Below are 20522 nucleotides of genomic sequence, written 5' to 3'. Positions count from 1 at the left end.
AGGTCTGGGCAACCCCATGAACGCGGTGCCTGGAGCTAAATCGGGGTGGTATGGAGGAACATGTGTCTATTCCGAAGCATTCTAAAATTGATTAGTCGTTAATAATCCTTAAAATGATTCATCTTTCAACAACTTTCTCGACTTCTTACTATATTCCCGGAATTATCCAGTAATCTATTTCGTATTAAAATACTCTATTTGTTTTCTTTCTTTTTCCTCCCTTTTCCTTCCTCCTTCTTTTACCCTTCTACTTCCTTCTTTTCTTTTCTATTTCTGAATGAAAGAAAACGGGTCATGACTGAGAGTAGTCGCTATTGGCACGGTCAATAAGTTGTTTCGATGAGTTTCTTCGGAAGTCCGATATGGGATAATTAACCATGAGATGAGTATGCATTGAGGGACGAACAATAACAAGAAAGTTTATTGAATTTTACTTTATTGGAAAATAGTCATGATTTCAATTAGTAGGTGTTGTTTAGTAATCGCCCTCGTTAAAAGAAAATTAATTTTAGCGACTCCTCTACACTACATGCAGTTCTTTTTCGTTAACTACTACTACAGTTTTTTTTCGTTTTCTTTCAATTGACTATGAGCATTGAAAACTGAGTACTGGACCACAAATTGAGTTGTATCTTGTAGGTAATTGTAACTCATCATATGTATGGATGTATGAATATCTAAAATTTTTAATAGTGTGTTTCAACTACGCTTCCTATGAGCATTAAAAACTGAGTATGCTACCAGAGTACTAAATACGGAGCGATTACCAGAAGAACGTTGTATACAAAGTGTGATTTAGATATTGATAACAGCTTTAAATATGTGCTTCAATTGTATAATTTTACAATGTATATAGTATTTTATACTGGTAATTTTAAGAACCATTTCCTAGAAGATTACCAAACATCATAGTGAAAAATAATTGAACAGTCCTAATTGCTATTTAATTCTGTTGATTTTAAAAAAGTGAACAATTTATTCTGTTAAAGTTTTCTTAAGCCTTTCCCATCATGACTGCTGAGTTTTCTTACATGTGGAAGGAGATCAGTGATTTGGGCAGATTACAAAAAAAAAAAAAAAAGAAAAAAAAAAAAACAGCCAGCTTTGTGTGCCCTAAATGCAGAAAGAAGAACAGCTATAATGCCTAACTCTGTGAAAAGATGTAGAAATTAGTCGAAAAAGACGGTGTGTTTCATCTAAAAGCTTGTGATAAATTTAACCGGTGTTAAAACTATGGAAAATATTTTAATTTTTTTTGAAAATAATTCCTTCTCCACGTTAACGTAAATTGTGTTTGTTCTGGTCCTTTGAACACATTGTGACATTCTTAATATAGGCAATTAGCAGTTCCTCCAAAAGGGTGAAAATGTGGAATTTTCATACAAAAGTTCATTACAAATTATTTTGCAAGCTACTGAACTTTGGAACTCTCAATTTTATAAGTGAAAGTATTCCTTTTTGTGATGTAGGATTGTGTTTTACGTCAGTCTAAGAATGTGGTGTAGAAAAAAAAAATACACAAAATAAAATTCACCAACTCAAAGTGCTTTTCAGTTATTTAAAAAATGATATAAAAAGCAGTGAATATTTTGGATTTATTAGTTTTAATACAGATGTTGTTCAGTCCACATTTGGCCAATTTCGACTTACCTTAAAAGTTAGAAGAATCCATGGCGCCAGGTCCGTAAGTGCTCGATGTGTTTCCCTCGGTTCCTAATAATAGCCCGACAGCGTAATTTCCACTGTAATAGGATTCTCTGAAGTACTAGAAGGAAAATCTTGTCCCATTCCCTCAGCACAGCTTTCCAAAATCCTTCCACAGTTGTCACATGCCGTTTTCCCAAAGCCCGCTTCAGCAATCCATTCCACAATGGTTCATAGGACTTGCATCTGGAGATTTAACAGGTATCTCTTTGAAAGGCATCACCTGTATACCACTTGACTCCTCCATCTTCCTGTATAATGCGAGGAACGATCGTGAGGTATGTGATAAGGCCTTGTCCATGTGAATGCGCACCAGGTTGGCGTCATTTCCGTACATTGTTAGAATCTCAAGCTCGTAGATGGTCCGCATGATCTGCTCCTGAAAATACTGCGAATTTATTTTGCAATTCTTGGCCACCCTACGAATTTTCAGTTTACCTCGGTAACAATAGCCAGTAACAACCATGAACCCTTTTGGGAAGGATTCTTTACAGACACGGATCCCCCTCCTGAAGCCATTGGCGCCTTTCTCTCGGTACATGATGGATCTCGGCTTGCCGCAGTCGGAAAGGTAAGTCCATGCTTCATCGAGCGTTACGACGTACATCCAACTTTGTTTTGCCAGATATCGTTCGTACAGCTTCCGGGCGTTACACTTTCGTTCTTTTTGGTTGGCATCCGTGAGAAGATGGCCACGTGCTTTCGTGACCTTTTCCAGCTTGAGTTGATGGTGCAACGTCCGGCTCACAGTCCCCAAAGACACATCAAGACGATTAGCCATACATCTTTTGTGTTGGTGGATTTTCTTGCATTGCCATTTTGTGAAGTTTCCTCTGCACGGTGGAGATCGCCTTGGTACATTCCCGCTGCGTAGGCAACTTCGTTGGTAATCCAAATGGTAGAGCTTCGTCGCTAATTTACTTTTGATTAACATTTTTTTGCACTTAAACTGATGTTGCAACCATTCTTCTTGCACTGTTTTCTAATGACAAAAACACTAAACTAGGCGTTATAAAGAGCCGCAAAGTAGCCTTCCTCAAACCGGCTTAGTTTGGGCGGCATTCTGATCACAGAGCGGAAACCCACAGTTCGAAACAAATTTAACGCAAAATTCATAACAATTGTCATTTTGTGCGTTATTGTCGTCCTAGCGGAGAAACAACTCCGTTTCCAGGAAGCCACTGCACGCCACGAGCCAGGTCGTGTGAGTCCATTCTCCCTGGGAGCGTGAAGGAACGAAATCGGCCAAACATCGGCTGAACATACTCTGTGTGCATGCTAGGATAGATTAATTTTAGAATTTTTGTGCCGTGGAATGCCTACTTACCTGTAATAACAAATTTTAATTTTAGGTTACGTGGGATGAGAACCCTCGTCTTCCGAAGTTCTCTAATCATATTGGAGTTCCGTTTGGGATTATGAGACATTTATAAAGAAACCGCTCCCGGTTAGTAATATATTGTTCAATGTATATTAGTGATGTATTTTAGAATAACTAATGATCCTAAAACTCATCGTAATTCAAAACCACCTAATTCTGACTCAGACAGAAAACGAAATCGGGGTTGTTCTCAGGTAAAAAGCATACCTCAGCTTTAACACCTTGCGTTTCAGGTGTCATTTTCCTGTGTTCGTGCTGTAATAACAGGTATGTTCAGGTTGGCAACACTGACCAGAGATCATTTTTTTTTTTTAATTTGTTGTTTCCGATCTCGAAGTTGCCAATTGTTTATCGTCAAAACACACATGTGTAATAATTGAATGCTCTCTTGGGCCTTCTATATACTGAGGCTTTTTTTTTATTTTCTGTCAGTAGAGTGTTACAACCTAAAGACAAATAATAGAACTTACTCGTGCATGGCCTCCACTAAAAACTTCATTATCTCGAGGATTAACACAGTTCTTAATAAAGGATATGTTTTCATGACATCGCCATGCATGTCACTGGTATTTTGCAACGAAATATTTTTACATCCATATGTATGTCTCTGTAGGGAAGGAGTTACTGTTATAAGCATCTATGCTGTCGAAAATGTTTTTGTTGGAAACTAAACAGCTTCATCCGACTTCTAAGCGAATGGAACGTAAAAACCCAATGTGATTTGAAAGGAATATGCACTTATCACGGAAAATATATATAAAGTTTTTAAAGAAATCTAAAACTTTTACCTGAGTGCTTCTAATTGCTAATTTAAATATACTTGTTCGTGTTATGTTTAATGTCTTAGTGTCCAGTGCAACAGATGCAAGAAAAACTGGATTTTAAGTTTTGATCTCACTGGTTCAGTCTGATTTATTAATCACTCTCTAAATTATGTTACGTTATGTACGGTTTTACGAATAGTATATAATTCGTACATGGCTTACAAAGATACAATACACAGAAGAAATAGAATGCTTTTGTTCTGACAATACATTAACAATGCAGTAGTAAAGAAAACCGTAAATTTTTTCAGTTTATGTGCATTACATAGTCAAAGACCATTTTTATAGATACATGACTCATTAGTAATAATATATCATTAAATATAAAAATATTACATACTGTCCTAATTTTACTATACATATTTACATATAAATAGAAAGTAAATATCTGGTTCTACTGTTTAAAAACACTCGCGAAATTGGTAGGTATTTTAGTTATTATTCTTAATTTGCTGAGGTTTTGTTTTACTTTAAATATTACTTATTGTAATTTGAAACATAATAATTAACTATGACAAACCATAGTTTATAACCATATTTCAGCATAAACAATTACCACTTATGGTAACAATTATGAAGTGATTTACTTATCATCTCACAACATATATACTGTATAATGTTTCCGATAGGATTTTAAGTAAGCATTTGAACATGTCAGCAACAAAGACCCTACATCGTGATTCCGAGCTTTGTAATAATACTTTTCAAATTAGACAATTGTGACAAAATCACAAATATAATTTGTTTTTCTGAAGTAGACAAATAGTTTGATTAGGTACACCTATATTTGTGTTTTGGAGGACCTTTGAACCTTTAAGAAAAGTAACTATATAGTAAAGATGATGATTTTTATGCAAGAAGTAAAAAAGATAGTAAATATTTTGAGTCACACTTGTTACAAGAACACAAATACTGAAATTTACAATGTAAAGCATAATTTTCGATCCATAACACTAAGATATCTTGAATCACTATTAAAATAAATAAGTACTCACATATTAATCACAACCACAAAGATTATATTGAAACGCAAACAACCTCATTACAAAATGAACTGTTGGATTTTCAAATTGCAACAGTTCTTTCACAAAAAGTAGAGCAAAACAATGGATAAAAAAAACACATAAACACAACTGTGAATTCTCTTTTTCAAAATAATTCAAAGTTTGAATCTACCTTTCATTTCTGTGTAAGGAGCTTCCAAACAACTACTTTGTTTCTTGCAAAATATGTGGAATGGCGAATAGAACCATTTAAAGAACCTATGTGGGATATATTAAAAATGCCCTTTCCGCTGATGAATTCGCGTATGCCTTTAGTTCACGTTTTTCAGGTTCGATCCCCAGTGGGAGAGCATTACCATGAAAGGGGACTGAAGTGGTTTGGTTTCACTTTAAACTTAGTTCCACATCTTACATAGCATTGCTGATGGAAGAATCTAAATTTCGACGAACGACAATTAATAAAAGGAATAACAGTCCTGTAAAATTGTTCTTTTTTATGACTATTTAATATTCACTTATGACACTGAATCTTAGATTTATCATGTTTATTAAATATTTGTTTCTATATACTACAAATAACTTATATAAAATTAAAGAGGTATCAACGAAAAAGGGAAAAGTTGTGTAGTGCTTACTAATAACGAAGGAAAGTTTCAATTTACGGAACACGAAAGACATTTTCTCATATTTTCGAAACTAATTATACAGACGAAGTATCAGTGAAGGTTTTCTCACTTCTTTAAATTAACAAAAAGTAATATCACTGTCAGAAAATTGACAATATATCATTTAAGACGAACAATGAGGTTTATTTTCCTAAACAACTTTTAAAACAAAGAAATGAAATGAAACGAAATCTTTAAATTTTACCTCCCACTGTTATGACGGCGAGGTTAAAGGAGACAGTGATCATGAGAAATGAATGAACCGGCGGAACGAAGAAAATTGGAGGAAACTGAAGAACCTTGAGAAAACCAATGCATATGGTGTTTGTCCACTACAAAGCTCACTTGGTGCGAGCTGGGATCGAACCCAGGCCTGATACACCAGAGGTGATTGCTCTACTAATGATCCACCACCGTCCCTTTTAGAACAAAATGTGGATATCCATATTACTACTCTATAAATAAAATAAGAAACCTAAAAGTAATCGTTTTATTACTTGAAGATAAATGTATAAACTATTTACTGAAGAAGAAAAGAAGTCGACGATTGAAAACTTAGTAAAGTAATTTATAGGAATTCAATCAGTAAAACTTCGAGATTCTTTGAATTTATTTATTCAATTACAAACATTAATGTCAATGTTATCTCGAATAGATATATTCATATAAAGTTTACTCTAAGGCTAAGCTGCCCATTACTATTAAAGTAAACATACTACTAGAAAAAAGAAAAAGGAACTTCTATTTCAATTACGTGAAACTTTGAAATAAAGAATGCAAGATAAATCATATCTTAAGGGTTTTTACAATGATTTTTTTTTAAAAAAAAGCGGGAAAATATCCACCAGGTGTGGGTTGCTGCAAGATAGAATTCAAGAGACGGACACCTAAAATAAAATCCATACAACACGTACACAAAGCAGGAGAACGAAGCAATGAAAAAATATTGTTTTAAAACATTTTCCATTAAAGTTAATGTAAAAATATATTTTTCAAGAATATTTTCTATTAAAATTTAATGTAGGCAATTAAATAAATTTGTGAAAACCGTCTCACTCTCTCTTTGTATATCTATCTATCTATATATATAAAATGAATTTAATTAAAAATTCATTAAAGTAAATGTTGCTCTACACCTGTAATGGACAATATTCTGATCTTTTACTGAGCTCGAACCCATAGTTTCTGTAACTTACATATCAATCAGGAAAATACAAGATTAAATTCACTCAGCGCATACGTTAACAGATTATGTTTTTAGCTATAAGCATAATGTTTAAAACATGTTTTGTTTCGTAGATTTGTATTTATGTTCCACTTCTTTCCTGTGGTAAAATCTACATTTTTCATGTTTTTTTTTATGTTTCTAGAAAATTCTCAATTTCTTCTACCTCTTCAGAAGAATTACATGTATTCGTTTGTAAGATGGAGCAGGCACATTAAAAAAACATTGACAAATAAGAGTGAAACGTCCTTCACCATTAAAATTTCAAGAATTAATGCTATATTCCTATTAGAGTAAACAAACTCGTACGAATACTTCCACATACCAGAGTATGTGCTGAAACTATACTTAGGGTGATTCATTTAATTTTTGGGTGGGGAAACTGTCAAAGAGATTTAAAATATTTTTCGGGTAAGTTATCGTGAGCTTCAAGGTAAATGTCCAGATAGTGTCTAATATACATGCTCCAGGCCGCTTCCTTCCCTCCCTATTCTTTCGCTCGTTGCCCCATTGCCCCTATACTGTTCTCACCTTTGGATTACCAGAAATATACATAATATATAAAAACTTATTGTTTAGGATTATCCTGGCAAATTTAGGTTATTGCGCACATCAACGCAAAATCAAATGCTACTCAGCTGGCAGTCTCTACCGAAAGTGTGCTTCCTGCCCGAAAACTCTACACCTCATGCATCACAAACGAACAATTTAATCAAGCCAATCCAAAAAAGTATAAATGTTTGTATTTATATCACAGGAGCTGAGAACATTAAAGGCAATGAAAAACAACATAGCATCCGATAGATAATATGGGTAAGAAGAAAATGACAATTGGCTAACGACTTCATTTTCACAACACATATCACATGGGGTCAATAAGTCAATTGGCACTACGAGTTACTATGCACTAATTGGACTAGCACAGTAACTGTTTAACTACAGCACCAGTTCTCATAGGTCAGCAAGCACTGTCAGTCACGAAACTCTTGTATCGGATGGAATTGTTTATATCAGCCCATACACATAAAAAATTCAAATTTTATTCCTCAGACTACCAATAAATTTTTACTTAAACACTAAACTGGAAGTTTTACAGGTATTGACACATTAGCAAGGTTGATGTAAGAGCTCCGTACAAAGTAATGGCTACCTTTTTATAATTCATGCCTACCTTCATGCACAGTACACTCTTTACATTTCTTTAATGTAATCGACTCCCATCTTTATCACCCTCTGCCACACGTACAGAAGATATCGTGAGCTGTCAGTTCCTCTTTGTCACCATGTGGTATGGAATAGCTTGTGTTGAGTGCTTCCGGCGAATTGCGTTTTCCATTTTGGCGAAAAGGTTGTCACAAGTGTTTGAGAACAGTACTGTGTACTACATATGTGCCATTCAATCTTGATCCACACATGTTATTCGTCTTAAAGAAAACTATTTTGATAGAGTTCTTCCACTTTCCTCCTCTACGTCACCGTACTGTTGCATTTGATTGAATAACACACACCTGTTACAACTCACCACACTTCATTGACTCAAATACCTTATTACTTACGGAACACCTGTAGTGCTGAGACACAGTTCTTTGGATGAAAATAGATTTTCCATTATTTCTGCAAGCTTTGAACTTACAATCACACACACACACACACACACACACATATATATATATATATATATATATATATATATATATATATATATCAATCGTTAAATAGAACTTCTTTCGGCAATCACGAAACGAAAAGTAATTCCTTCTATAAGAAAAATCATTTAACTAATCTGTTTCTTATTTATATAATCAATGTACCATATTAATGAATCACTTAAAAGTCTATAGTTTATCACCTAACACTACACGTTCGCATTTACACAATCAGCGCTTTAACACTTACACCTCCAGAATATATTTTCAAGTAATAATGATCTCAGACAGGAATACTGTAAGAGGTTTTCTAATAGATTTAAGATTGTATACAGATAGTTATCAACATAATAAATAATACTTGAAGAAAGTGCGACTTCCGAATTAGTATAACAATGATAGTGTCCGCCACATTTCTCCTTCAGTATTACTTTGATGCGACGTGGAATGGAATAATCGATGTCGAGATTAGTAACAACTGAATAAGAGTGTAGGACAAAATCCAAGCTAAATTCTGGTAAGGAGGACAAAATCCAAGGAGCAGTATCATGTGCGTAGCTGTGGTATGTGCTTTTGAACACCCTAATTAAATTGTATGTTAGTTTCTTTCTGCAATTGTAATGCATTCTAGAGTTTTATCTGTAATTCTTCAATTTATTGAAATAATATTTCATTTACATTTAAAGAATTGAAAATCCAATAAAATATGTAAGATTGACAAAGTAAGAGCAGATGATCTTTAATTACTCATAAAATAGTCTGGTCACTGCTAGGACCTGCCCAGGTGAATCCAATTTTGGGTGATCAGAAATATTTTGACTAAAAAGAGTATACTCACATAAATTGACCAGAAAATGAAAGCACTGGCTTGCTATATCAGAGATAACAAATAACAGCAAAGGAGCCCAGTCTTAAAAAGACTACACTACTTACTTAGGTCTATTATATTTATTGAGAATTAAAGTAAAAATAAAATTAAAAAGATATAATTTAGATAAAAAAATACTTCTCTACCCTCAAAGTATTTACTTCAGTTACACTTCTCAAAATAACCAATAATATATACATTTTCATATAGTTTGTCTAGACACATTTTCACATTTCGATTTTCTAGGTAACACTTTTACATTATTTAATTCATACACATTATTACATTATTAAAAATACACACTACATATTTCACATTTTGATCGTTTCTGACGAAAATTTGATTAGTATATCATAATTATTTGATTCAAAATATACATAAAACACTACCAACAAACAAATCAAGTCTTCTGTATGCCACCTCATAAGAATTGAATTAAAATACTGCAATGATTTGTCTCACAATAATATGCTGAGTGTCTTAAATGTATTATACTGTATATAATAAAACTGAGAAGAAAATACATACTTTTACAATGTATTTGTACACACATAATATTTTTACACACTTTCATATGGATGTGATAAGTAATTAAAGCTCATCTGCACTCCTACTGTGACAATCTTACATGTTTTATTGGATTTTCAGTTCTTTAAAAGTAAACGAAATGTTATTTCAATAAATTGAAGAATTACAGATAAAATTTTAGAATACATGACAATTGAAGAAAGAAACAAACATACAATTTAATTAGAGTGTTCACAGGCACATATTACAGCAGTGAACATGATAGTGTTCCTTAGATTTTATCCGCTTGGATTTTGTCCACCTTGTCAGAATTTAGCTTGGATTTTGTCCGCGCCCCACTGAATAACGCCTTGCCACATACAATGCAACACTCGGTTTAGTGGGAAAAGATGGACGCTGCAATTTGAGCTAGATTGTGTCTTGGAAACTCATCACAATGTTCAACTATGTTCACGTATGGGAACTGCAATAGCCAGGTATTGAATCCCCTCCCGATTTCTTCAACCCACATTATAACAACCAGAGGTATAAACTATGCATTATCATCCTAGAATTAACGCAATAATCAAGGGACATCTGAATTAGAGAATTACAGTCTCGTAAAATGATGACATTATCAGAGATAATGATGAGAGTATTTAGTTTCAGCAGAGGACGCATTGAAAACAAGACTATTGAGACCCGAATATTGCAGAGACACCATCACTGTTAAGGGTTGGAGGTGGACTCAGAGGATTATAATCATCTTTAGGTGTCTATCACACATCAGTCTGCTTTTGGTTTCAAATAGTGTATAATGACTTATTTTCCGCATAACACGTTTCCAATTATCAGTAATAGATGATACTGTGTGTGCCACCATTGGCATCAAGCTAAGCGTTATGGTTAATTATAAGCGGTTTTCAACCTGCAGTCCAATTCTGTATGTCCGTGTCATGTTATTGAAAGCGCACTCTGTCTAGGCAGATTGTGAGAGGTGCTGTTGCAGTTCCTCCGCTACTTTCAATGCAGTCAAAATCCAAGTTTGAGTAAAAATCCAATTAAGTTTTTGTGGAACCAGTCGCTAACTGATTTCTTCAGACCACAGTTCCTCTTACCTGATGTAGTTTTCCCCTGAATTTTGCAGACTATCAGGTGCGACACATCAAACGCATGTGACATTTTCGTCTCGCTTTCACAGCAAAACAGACACCAACACTTTATCCTTTTTGGAGACCAGAGTAGTCATCGATTGCACACTATCACCATCCAGTTAGTTCACTGCACACTGACCTTTTGCTGTTTTTCACGTTGTACGGTGTGGTCCGGCAGCGAGATTGCTATTCGAGCATTGCCAACGCAGATATGTAAGCATCTGGCGTTCTTCTTTTATTTTCACTTTTTCTATTATTTTGATAACTATAATACGATATATAGTTTTGATATATATATATATATATATTGGAAAAATTGTGATACGCCATTTTGACATTTAAACTAATGCATACAAAACGCTGACATTATGGGACATTAAAATATCTATTGGGATTTTTGTTCGACATACTCTGATACTATTAGAATGTAAGAGTTGGCAGTCCACATGAAGTTGCACTTTTTTCAAATGGAACTACAACAGGTTATTACAAATTTGAAGTCTATATAAAAACGAAAACTTAGTTCCACACTTCGCAGTGATGTAAACTAAACACGTTACACTACTACATACATCGAAAGATAACTAAATATTGGAGTGTTTACAACAGTAATCACGCAAGTGACACGGACAGGGCAACGCACAACCAACGAACGTTAGTGTCGAATACTACTTTGACCATAAGTCGTATCTCGAAAATGCAGAAACGAAATTACAAGAAACTAATACTTAGTTTTCTCAAAGTACTTTATTTCGTGTTCAAATATGTATCACATTTATTTATGTAAATGGTATTCACAATCGTATAGACCAGAAGGAAGTTAAGAGTAATTTCATATCTCAGACCATTTTCGAGATATAAATAAATAGTGAAATAATGTATTTGTTAACATATATTTGTAGAAATCTGTTTTGGTTTCCCTTTTATACCATTAGAAAACTAGTTTTTGCAAGGTACAAATTACAAGTACATTGAATTACATAATTTATCCAGTGTTGCAAACTTTACATTTATTTACCATATCTCTAGAATGGATTCATATATCAATTTGCTATGAACGCCTTCACAATTGAAAGCTATGTATGCAATTCGATGAAGTACATATTCATGAAGTTTACTGAGAAAAATACATTTGAAAGAAGTCAAACTCTCAGTCCCATGGAGCGTTTTTTCTGTTCATTTGAAATTTGTAATATTATGATCACAGTATTAAACATTAAAGTTCATTAGATAGGCATTATCTCATTGTCTTACTTGCGTTATTACTGCTTTAGATGACACAAAAGATTAATGTTCGTTACATTGTAGAGCCCTCAGTTTCCAACATTGAATAATAATGTGATATTTTAAGTCTTCGATTCAGAGATAGGTTTGAAATGTATAACAAACTTAAGTGCCACTTCAAAAATATAACTTTACGTTGGGCTGATAACACTGTTAATTCGGGACATAGCAAAGTGTGTCAGGAAATGTTCCCTGCTAATGTCTGGATGGTACTAAATTTAAGCGCTTTATATCTATTAAAAACAGTTGTCCACTCTATATATATACATATATATTTAAATTAATCTAGGTATGTGTTTGCGTTAAAATTGTCCTACACAAATTGCACATAACGATTGTTGCTAAGGTCACTTACAACACAGTGGTAAGAGTTGAATTCATTTTGAGGTTAGCGCCCCTTTTAGCAGAGAGGCTATATGAGACGAGACCCACTGATTAACGTCAAATCAGAACAACATAAGGTCCCGCTGGGTTATCGAACCCGGGTCTCCTACGCCAAAGGCGCGTACGCACTCTACTTGGAAGTTGATCTTGATGATTTGCCAGATCACTCGTTATTACTTTTCCACCTTCTTAAATTTTCATTGTATAAATACGATTGTTTCAAGCACATGAATTTAGACATTGCTTTAAACAAAAACATTCTCTCTTTTGTATGTATGTTTCAATTAATATATATATATACAGGGAGTACACAAACAATCTAAAAACACTTCATACACATGTAAGTTTGGCCCTCTACTTTACAACACGTGTTGCTATTGCCGATCGTCTTTTTTTCAATGGGTCACGTAGATCTTCTTTCATCAGCAGTAACCAGTTCACGTGTGTCATGGTGTGAAAATGGGCGACCTGGCAATTTCCATAGAGGCATGATCGTTGGTACCCGTCTGGTTGAAGCATCAGTGGCGAACATTGAGAAGCACTGTGTTCAATGTCGCGAGGGCATACACAATTCATGGGCAAACGACGTCTGCAAAGCACAACAGTGGTCGAAACACAATCCTATCAGATAGGGACCGGAGGGCATTAAAACGGAATGTAACCGCTAAAAACACTAAGACCACTGCAATGAAAATTACGTCTGAACTCAATTCCGGCCTACAGAACCCGGTTTCATCGAATACAGTGCGACGGCAACTTCATAAAATTAAAACTCATGGGAGGGCCGCTGTCGCCAAACCCCTGGTCACAAAAGTAAATACGAAGAGGCGTATCCAGTGGTGCATGGACCATAAGAAGTGGTCTCACGAGCAGTGGAACCACGTAATGTGGTCCGAAGAGTCGATCTTCACCTTTTTTTCCAACAACCGTTCGTATTTACGTATAGAGAACACCGTCGCAGGCCTATGATACAGACTGTTTGCTCCCAAGTGTAAGGCATGAGGGTGGTTCTGTTACAGCATGGGCAGTGTTATCGTGGTTTTCTGCAGGTCCCATTATAGCCCTGCATGGAATGTCGGATACTAAGGCGTATCAGGCAGTTTGGTGGACCAGGCTCTACCCATGTCCCAAATATTCTTCCCTTTTGGTGCTGGCATCTAACAAGATGATTTGGCACTCTGTCACGCTGCAGAAACGGTGAAGTCATGGTTTGAGCAGCATGAGCAGGAGATCCGCTGGGTTTCAAAATAAGATCCGAACATTATTGAGCCATTCTGGTCTGAGTTAGAAAGGCATGTTCGGTCTCATTACCCTCCACCAGCATTCCTTAAGGAACTGGAGCATCTTTTGGAGAAATAATGGTGAAAATTGCACACACCACGATTCAGGAGCTGTATACGTTCATTCCACGTCGGATCCAAGCTGTTTTGGACGCAAAAGGGAGTCCCACACCAAACTAGGTATGATTTTCACACTTTTGCAAACGTTTTAGATTTCTTTGTCCAACCCCTCTCTCTTTATATATATATATATGTGTGTGTGTGTGTGTATTTGAGGGAACGCTAAACATCTTCGTCAATCTTATATGGCTTATCATCAATGTGGGACAACATATGCTTTCTAATTTGATCTTTTTGAGTTATGGATAAACCACATAACATACATGAATGAGATTTCTTACAAAAGTGAAGTAACATATGCTGATTACGACTATCTTTAAGCAGGAACTTTTTTCCACAATGAACGCAAGAAAATGGTTTCTCACCAGTATGAATTAATGTGTGGTTAATCAGATTATTATTATGCATAAAATATTTACCACACTGTTCACATCGAAACTTTTTCTCACGTCTGTGACTTAACATGTGTCTTGAAAGGTGTTGTTTATTCGAAAATGATTTCATACAATGACAGCATTCGAACGGTTTTTCCCCTGTATGTACTAGTAAATGTTTAGAGAGATTATGTTTGTGTCGAAACGTTTTACTGCAGTGGCTGCAAGTGTACGGTTTTTCTCCTGTATGAGTACGTAAATGGTTTAAAAGGTGCTCCTTTTGCGTAAATGAAACACTGCAATAGGTACAAGGATATGGCCTTTCGTCAGCGTGGATCATTGTGTGTCTCAATAAATTCTCCTTTTGCGCAAATGATTTACCGCAATGCTTACAGAGGTAAGGCTTTAAACCTGTATGAATCAGTAAGTGCTTATTAAGGTTTCCTTTCTGCGTGAATGATTTACCACACTCATTGCATGGGAACATTTGCTTACATTTAGATAAATGTTTTCTAAGATTAGTAACGAACTTATAAGAATTACCACACTGGTTGCAGGTAAACATTCCCTTCTCCCTTTTAGAGGATAGATCACCGTATGCGTCGAAACTGCTAAGGATAGTAATAAAAAAGTAGTAAGAAAATTATTAATAATGTTGTTTAGTACTTCAAAATTATGACAAGAACATGGCTCTAAATATAAGCATATTATTATTATTTAACAATAGACCAGCAATAAACGAACTGCAGAAAGGAAACGTTTTGTGTGAAAGGCTTTCGCGATAAGTAAAAAAGTGAATAACTGATAGAGACTTTCCTGCTAATAAAACAAACATACTGCATATTAGACCTGATTGTGTTACATATTTGTATAAATATCGTACGGGCGAAGCATCAAGTTCTGTTTTTTCACATAGGACAAGGTTTCTCGATAGCCTCTTTCTCGTATTAACAGCAGCAAAGCTGGCAAGGTCTTAATGAGAGAAAAAATGCTTGAGTAGATGCTTCATCATCAATTCAGAGAATATTTACATAGATGAATGTAGTGCACGTGAGAAAAATAGATTTTCCTTTTCTAATAAACCTAGTACACAATTGAAGGAAAAAGTTACTGTATCATTTCCTGTATTTCTTATGTCTAAAGGTTCCTACCGAGACACTTGAGAAACCTTCTGAAGGAATTATCTCACATCACGGTTGACATCTTCATTAGAAGTTTAAGCTTCCACAGGTTTAAGGAAAAATACTGCTATAATAAAACGGTTGGATTTTTAGTAATGGCAACACTGCTATACATATACACAGCAACAAAGTAATTTTATTATTATTCATACCAGCGGTAGGTTAGATGTCAACACTCCCTCAGAGCACATGCACTCGCCTGCCCTCTTCTCCAGCATCAGCAGTTAGAAGGCAGTTTTCTGAGTGAGTGCTCGTGGACTACAGTCACGTTGCGTGAGTGCTCGCGGAACACAGTCACGTTTACGAAGCAAGATCAGAGGAGCTGGTTGAAAATTGAATGCGCTAGAGGTAGGTACGCAAAACAGTGCTACGAAATATTACAAGCTGTTTGCGGTGCAAATGTACCACCATACTGTACAGTAGCAAGGTGGGTCAAAGCCTGTAATGACAGACGAAAAAATGTCACAGACATGCCTCGCTGCAGCCATCCTTCTGTAAGTGAAGATGTGCAGAACGTGAACGCGTTAGTGCTAGCGGATCGGAACGCCAAGATTCGTCAATTGGCCAATGATACAGGACTAGCGCATTCGACTTTCCTAAAAATTTTGAAGAAGAACGTGGGATTGCGTAAAATCGCCTGATGTTGGGTTCCACTTGACCTAACTGAACAACACAACTGCTGCGATATGATGGTGCTCGAAAACACTTGGAGCGGTATCAACGTGAAGGTTAGGCATTCTGAAGATGGATCATTGCTATTGATGAGACGTGGGCCAGAGCGTATGTACCACAGCTGAAACCGCAATCAAAAGAGTGGCGTTATCCTAGGTCACCGCGTAAAACAACTATAAAACAACTATGTGAAAGCTAAGCTCATCATTGCACACCCATTTCCTGACGAACCAACCATCACTCTGCATGATAAAGCAAGGGCATATTCAGAAGGTGCGGTCACTAATTTGTTTCATCATTGGGGTTGGGAACTGCTGTATCATTGCCGTGTTATCCAGATTTAAGTCCCTGCGACTACGACCTTTTTACGAAGCTGAAGGAACCACTTCGTGGAAGACGCTTCAGTACAGTTGATGATCTCCGGGCGACAGATCGCTTCATCCGACATATCCAGAGATTAGGCACTGCCAACGGCTTCCACATTTCTGGAAACGCGTGATTCACAATGCTGGTGACTACATCAAGGGTCTGCAAAACTTCGAACCTTCTAACACAGGAGTGTCCCACAAGTTGTCGCTAAAATCTGATTGCACCATAGCACATTTAATAGAGCAGCATGAGAAATGGAAATGAGCAAAATTCAACGTGCTATGGATCAGAAGGATAGGAGCTACAGAGATTCAAAATTTGAGTATCCAAAAAATTAAATCCTGGAATTATGCATGTTTAAAGTAAATATCTTGAAAACCGTTATAGCAATCAAAACAAAAGTTCCACATAATAATGAAAACAAAATGCCCTATCGCAAACCATAAACAATGTTATCATAGGTGAAGCAGTGTTGCCATCTCACCATAAAAATATTTTGTTTGAAATAGAACTATGTACAAGTGTGCACACATTTGATATGCACTATTATCACTAAACAAAACAGTGAAGTGTAGTGTTACGGTGTTGCACACAATTGGAACTACGTGTCCTGAAAATGTAGAATGGAGAAGTTTGATATTTGGCAACAGTTGGTAATAAAGGAATCTGGGTCTCAATCTACGAATTTAGTTCAAATGCATAAAACAGATAGTATAACAGAGCAAAATGTCAGTGATATCACAAATTATTGATGCATTTGAAAAACGAAATATAGTAATGCCATTTTTATGTCCTGTGTCAGCTCCAAGTGTATGTAGGAGTGTAAAGTGGGATCCGAAGCACTATGAAAGAGAAAGATTACAATGAAATGTAAGGTGAAAAGTACAACAAAAAAATGTCCGAGGCGAGATTGAAACCCGCGATGCCTAATATGATTGTTTTGCCTTCTAGACCACAAGCTATTCTGGCCGACTAAAAAAGAAATGAGGTAGTAGTGAAATAATTTTATTTCCAATGTGAATATGGTAATATTACAATGAACGAACATAATCATATGGTATGTAGGAGAGGATGTAAAAGAATGTCATCAAGAAAGACAGAAACCGAGAAAACCAGTTCACAGAATTAGAAAACACGTGTCTCTTCCCTCGCCTGTATCATTTTGTTTTCGCGAGTTGTCTGCTTATTCATTGAGGATTTTGCAGAAGTATAATGCAAAATCTTCACTTGTTTCTAGTGCATTTCTTTATTATCCTCGGTTGCCACATATCAGATTTCTGTATTGTACATTTGCAGCACATGTAGCTCCAATAGTGTGCAACACTGTAGATTACACTTCACGGTTATGTTTAGCGATAATAGTGCATTTCCAATCTATGCCCACTTGTATATGTTGCTATTTCAAACAAAATATTTTTATAGTGAGTTGGCAACAATGCTTTAGCTATGGCAACATTGTTTTCTGTTTTCGATAGGGCATTGTGTTCTTATTATATTGGGCAACTGTTGTTTTGATTGTTTTAATGGATTTCAAGATATCTACTTTAAACGTACATAATTCCATATAATTTTTTTGGATATTCAAATTTTGAACCCCGTAGCTAATATCCTTTTGTCCCATAGCACCTTAAAATTTGCTCATATTCATTTCGCATGATGCTCTATTAGATGTTCTATGTGACAATCAGATTTTAGCGACAACTTGTGGAACCCTCCCGTGTAAGTACTCTGCTTCTCAAGATATATTGTTGAGGCCATTACTAAAAATCCAACCCTTGTATTTTAGAAACTTCCTCTTATGGATTAAACATCATAGTTTGGGAAAAAATATCAGTCTTTCACGTAATCTTTTTAACCGATTATCCAAACAATACAAGGAAATTGTTTTGTAGAAGTTCTGGTATTAGAAATTTCCACCCGTGTTACATAAAAATATATCAATTAAATTAAAAGTACTACACTAGAAATCCGATTTTGGAAAGCTCTAATATACGCCAAGATTTTCTTATTGCGTAAATAAATATTATAACATCATGTTTGAAGTATACAGTATTTTCACATTCAAAGACTCTTTCATATATTTTAATCGTATGTAAGAGAAATGATTTCATTTTTTTAAAATATTATACAATCAATTGGCCAGTATTCTTAGGACAAATTAGAGCATATTAGAACTAATCTAAAGAGAAATCAGATCTTTCCTGAGCTCACTACTATAATCTAAATAACAATGAACTTTATATTATCTGATTAGCAATGAATTAAATCTGTAACCAGGTAACAAACTTGTGAAGCATCATTATTTTCCACTTCAAACATTTTACCTTATTCAACAAATCATGTAAACGATATAGTTAATGTATTTCGTTGGTTTGATATTTAACTTGATTTTGTATTTCCCTACTTTTTGGAAATGAATTACTAGTGATTTGAAACAAATACTTTCAGTCATAGCTTTTAATAATAAGAGATTCCACACACACTTCAAGCAATTCCAGGATTCGAAGGTGCAGAGCGTACAAACAGAAAGATTTCTTTGTTCACGGATGCTAGGAAAAGATCTAAAAACAAATAACAAAAATCGATTCAGTGGAATCAGATAAGGTCGTCAAGACGGAATAGGCTTGTCAGGAACACAGCGAAATGAAAGTAATCTTCGTTGCGTTCTTTCATTGCTGTAGCTGTGTGTCGAATGGATACATAAAGGAGAGTCAAAGTTACAAAAAGTTAAACTTTGGACGTTTTCTACTGTACGTGTGACACTCTTTGTACTAAATAATCAGCCATGTAGACTCAAAGACCGGTAATGATATTATAGCAATGCTCCTGTTGATGTGCGCAACGTAACTATTCTTCTCGAAAAAAATGAAACATTCTGACGGATGCATGAGTGTTATTGCTTATTGAAGGTTTTCTACGATATCCACCAGAAAGCTGTTTATTGTGGGCAGTAAAGAAAAAGAGAGTTTAAAGTTCTGCCTGAAGCTGTTCTATTTGATACTTTCCTAGCTCTAGACTCAACAATACAAAAAAAATATATATAATAACAAAACTTTTTTAATATCTACATTATTACCATTATCAAAAGAAACAAGGTGTAGGGAAAATGAGGGGAGCTGTGAAGGTGTTAAACTTTGCTAACAAATGGCAAATAATGGAGACTGCGTTCCCAATTCTGCGTTAAGACAGGTATGAGAAAATAATATTTATTTTTCGAAATATCACAAACTGACGTAGCTATATTGCGTGTTTAAGTCTTCCAACACTATTATACTAGTACTAATAAAGCGATATCGTAGATATTTCCGATTTAGATGTGCATAGAATGAAAACTGAGTTTCTCAAATGTAAAATTTATAACAGGAATTGAATTTACACACAAGTTACTTCTAAATAATCGGAATTGCCGAAACCATAATAGATATATTCTCTAATTGCCACGGTCAACGTCATAACTCTCGTAAGACGTCATATTAGTTTTATGATCATCTTTCCTCAATGGTATACAGGCTAACGCCCCGGGTTAGATTTCCGATAGGAAAGAACAAACAGTTAACTCACAATCATTCACTTTTATTAATCATTCGTCTCATTTACCGTAAAAGATATAAATGTGAGAAACTACACTAAAAAAAAAGTGATTGTTTTCTATTTCGGCTTTCAATATTTAAAAATATAGTTTGAGAGGGTTAAGAATCATGTTTTCGTAAGTTTGCAGATTGGTTGATATTTTCTACACGTTACATGATCCAATATAATAGATTTTCTAACTAATCGTATTCACGTAATTATTTCTTACGAACGACAATGGATATAATTGTACAGTATTTAAACACTTGGTTGATAATAAATTTAGCCATCCTTTTAGAATTAAAGTCAT

The 20522-nt window shown here is 35.1% G+C and overlaps 2 protein-coding genes across 5 annotated transcripts in view; one reads left to right on the top strand and one right to left on the bottom strand.

Annotated features, from left to right (window-relative positions):
* LOC145691038 (uncharacterized) overlaps window positions 1–4172 on the top strand; it is a 49168-nt gene extending 44996 nt beyond the window's left edge. The window contains exon 3 of the mRNA XM_081766632.1: window positions 3057–4172. Within this exon, the coding sequence (XP_081622758.1) occupies window positions 3057–3126 (70 nt within the window). The 3' untranslated portion in view covers window positions 3127–4172. The remainder of the gene's footprint in view (window positions 1–3056) is intronic.
* The window catches only part of LOC145691039 (uncharacterized), a 65421-nt gene that overhangs the window by 29013 nt on the left and 15886 nt on the right, over window positions 1–20522 (bottom strand). For 2 of the 4 annotated variants that reach the window (XM_081766633.1, XM_081766635.1), the window contains exon 3: window positions 13931–15031. The exons of 1 other annotated variant lie outside the window; for it this stretch is intronic. In XM_081766633.1, coding sequence (XP_081622759.1) covers window positions 14209–15031 — 823 coding nt within the window. In that variant the 3' untranslated portion in view covers window positions 13931–14208. Of the gene's footprint in view, window positions 1–13930; window positions 15032–20522 lie in introns of those variants that run through there. One more of the 4 variants, XM_081766636.1, reaches the window with a different exon arrangement.

Source organism: Thermobia domestica, chromosome 7 (genome assembly GCF_964235325.1).
Source record: "Thermobia domestica chromosome 7, izTheDome1.hap1.1, whole genome shotgun sequence".
Classification (NCBI taxonomy): domain Eukaryota; kingdom Metazoa; phylum Arthropoda; class Insecta; order Zygentoma; family Lepismatidae; genus Thermobia; species Thermobia domestica.
The sequence above is the reverse complement of the archived record's forward strand: the minus strand, read 5'-3'. Positions and strand labels throughout refer to the sequence as shown.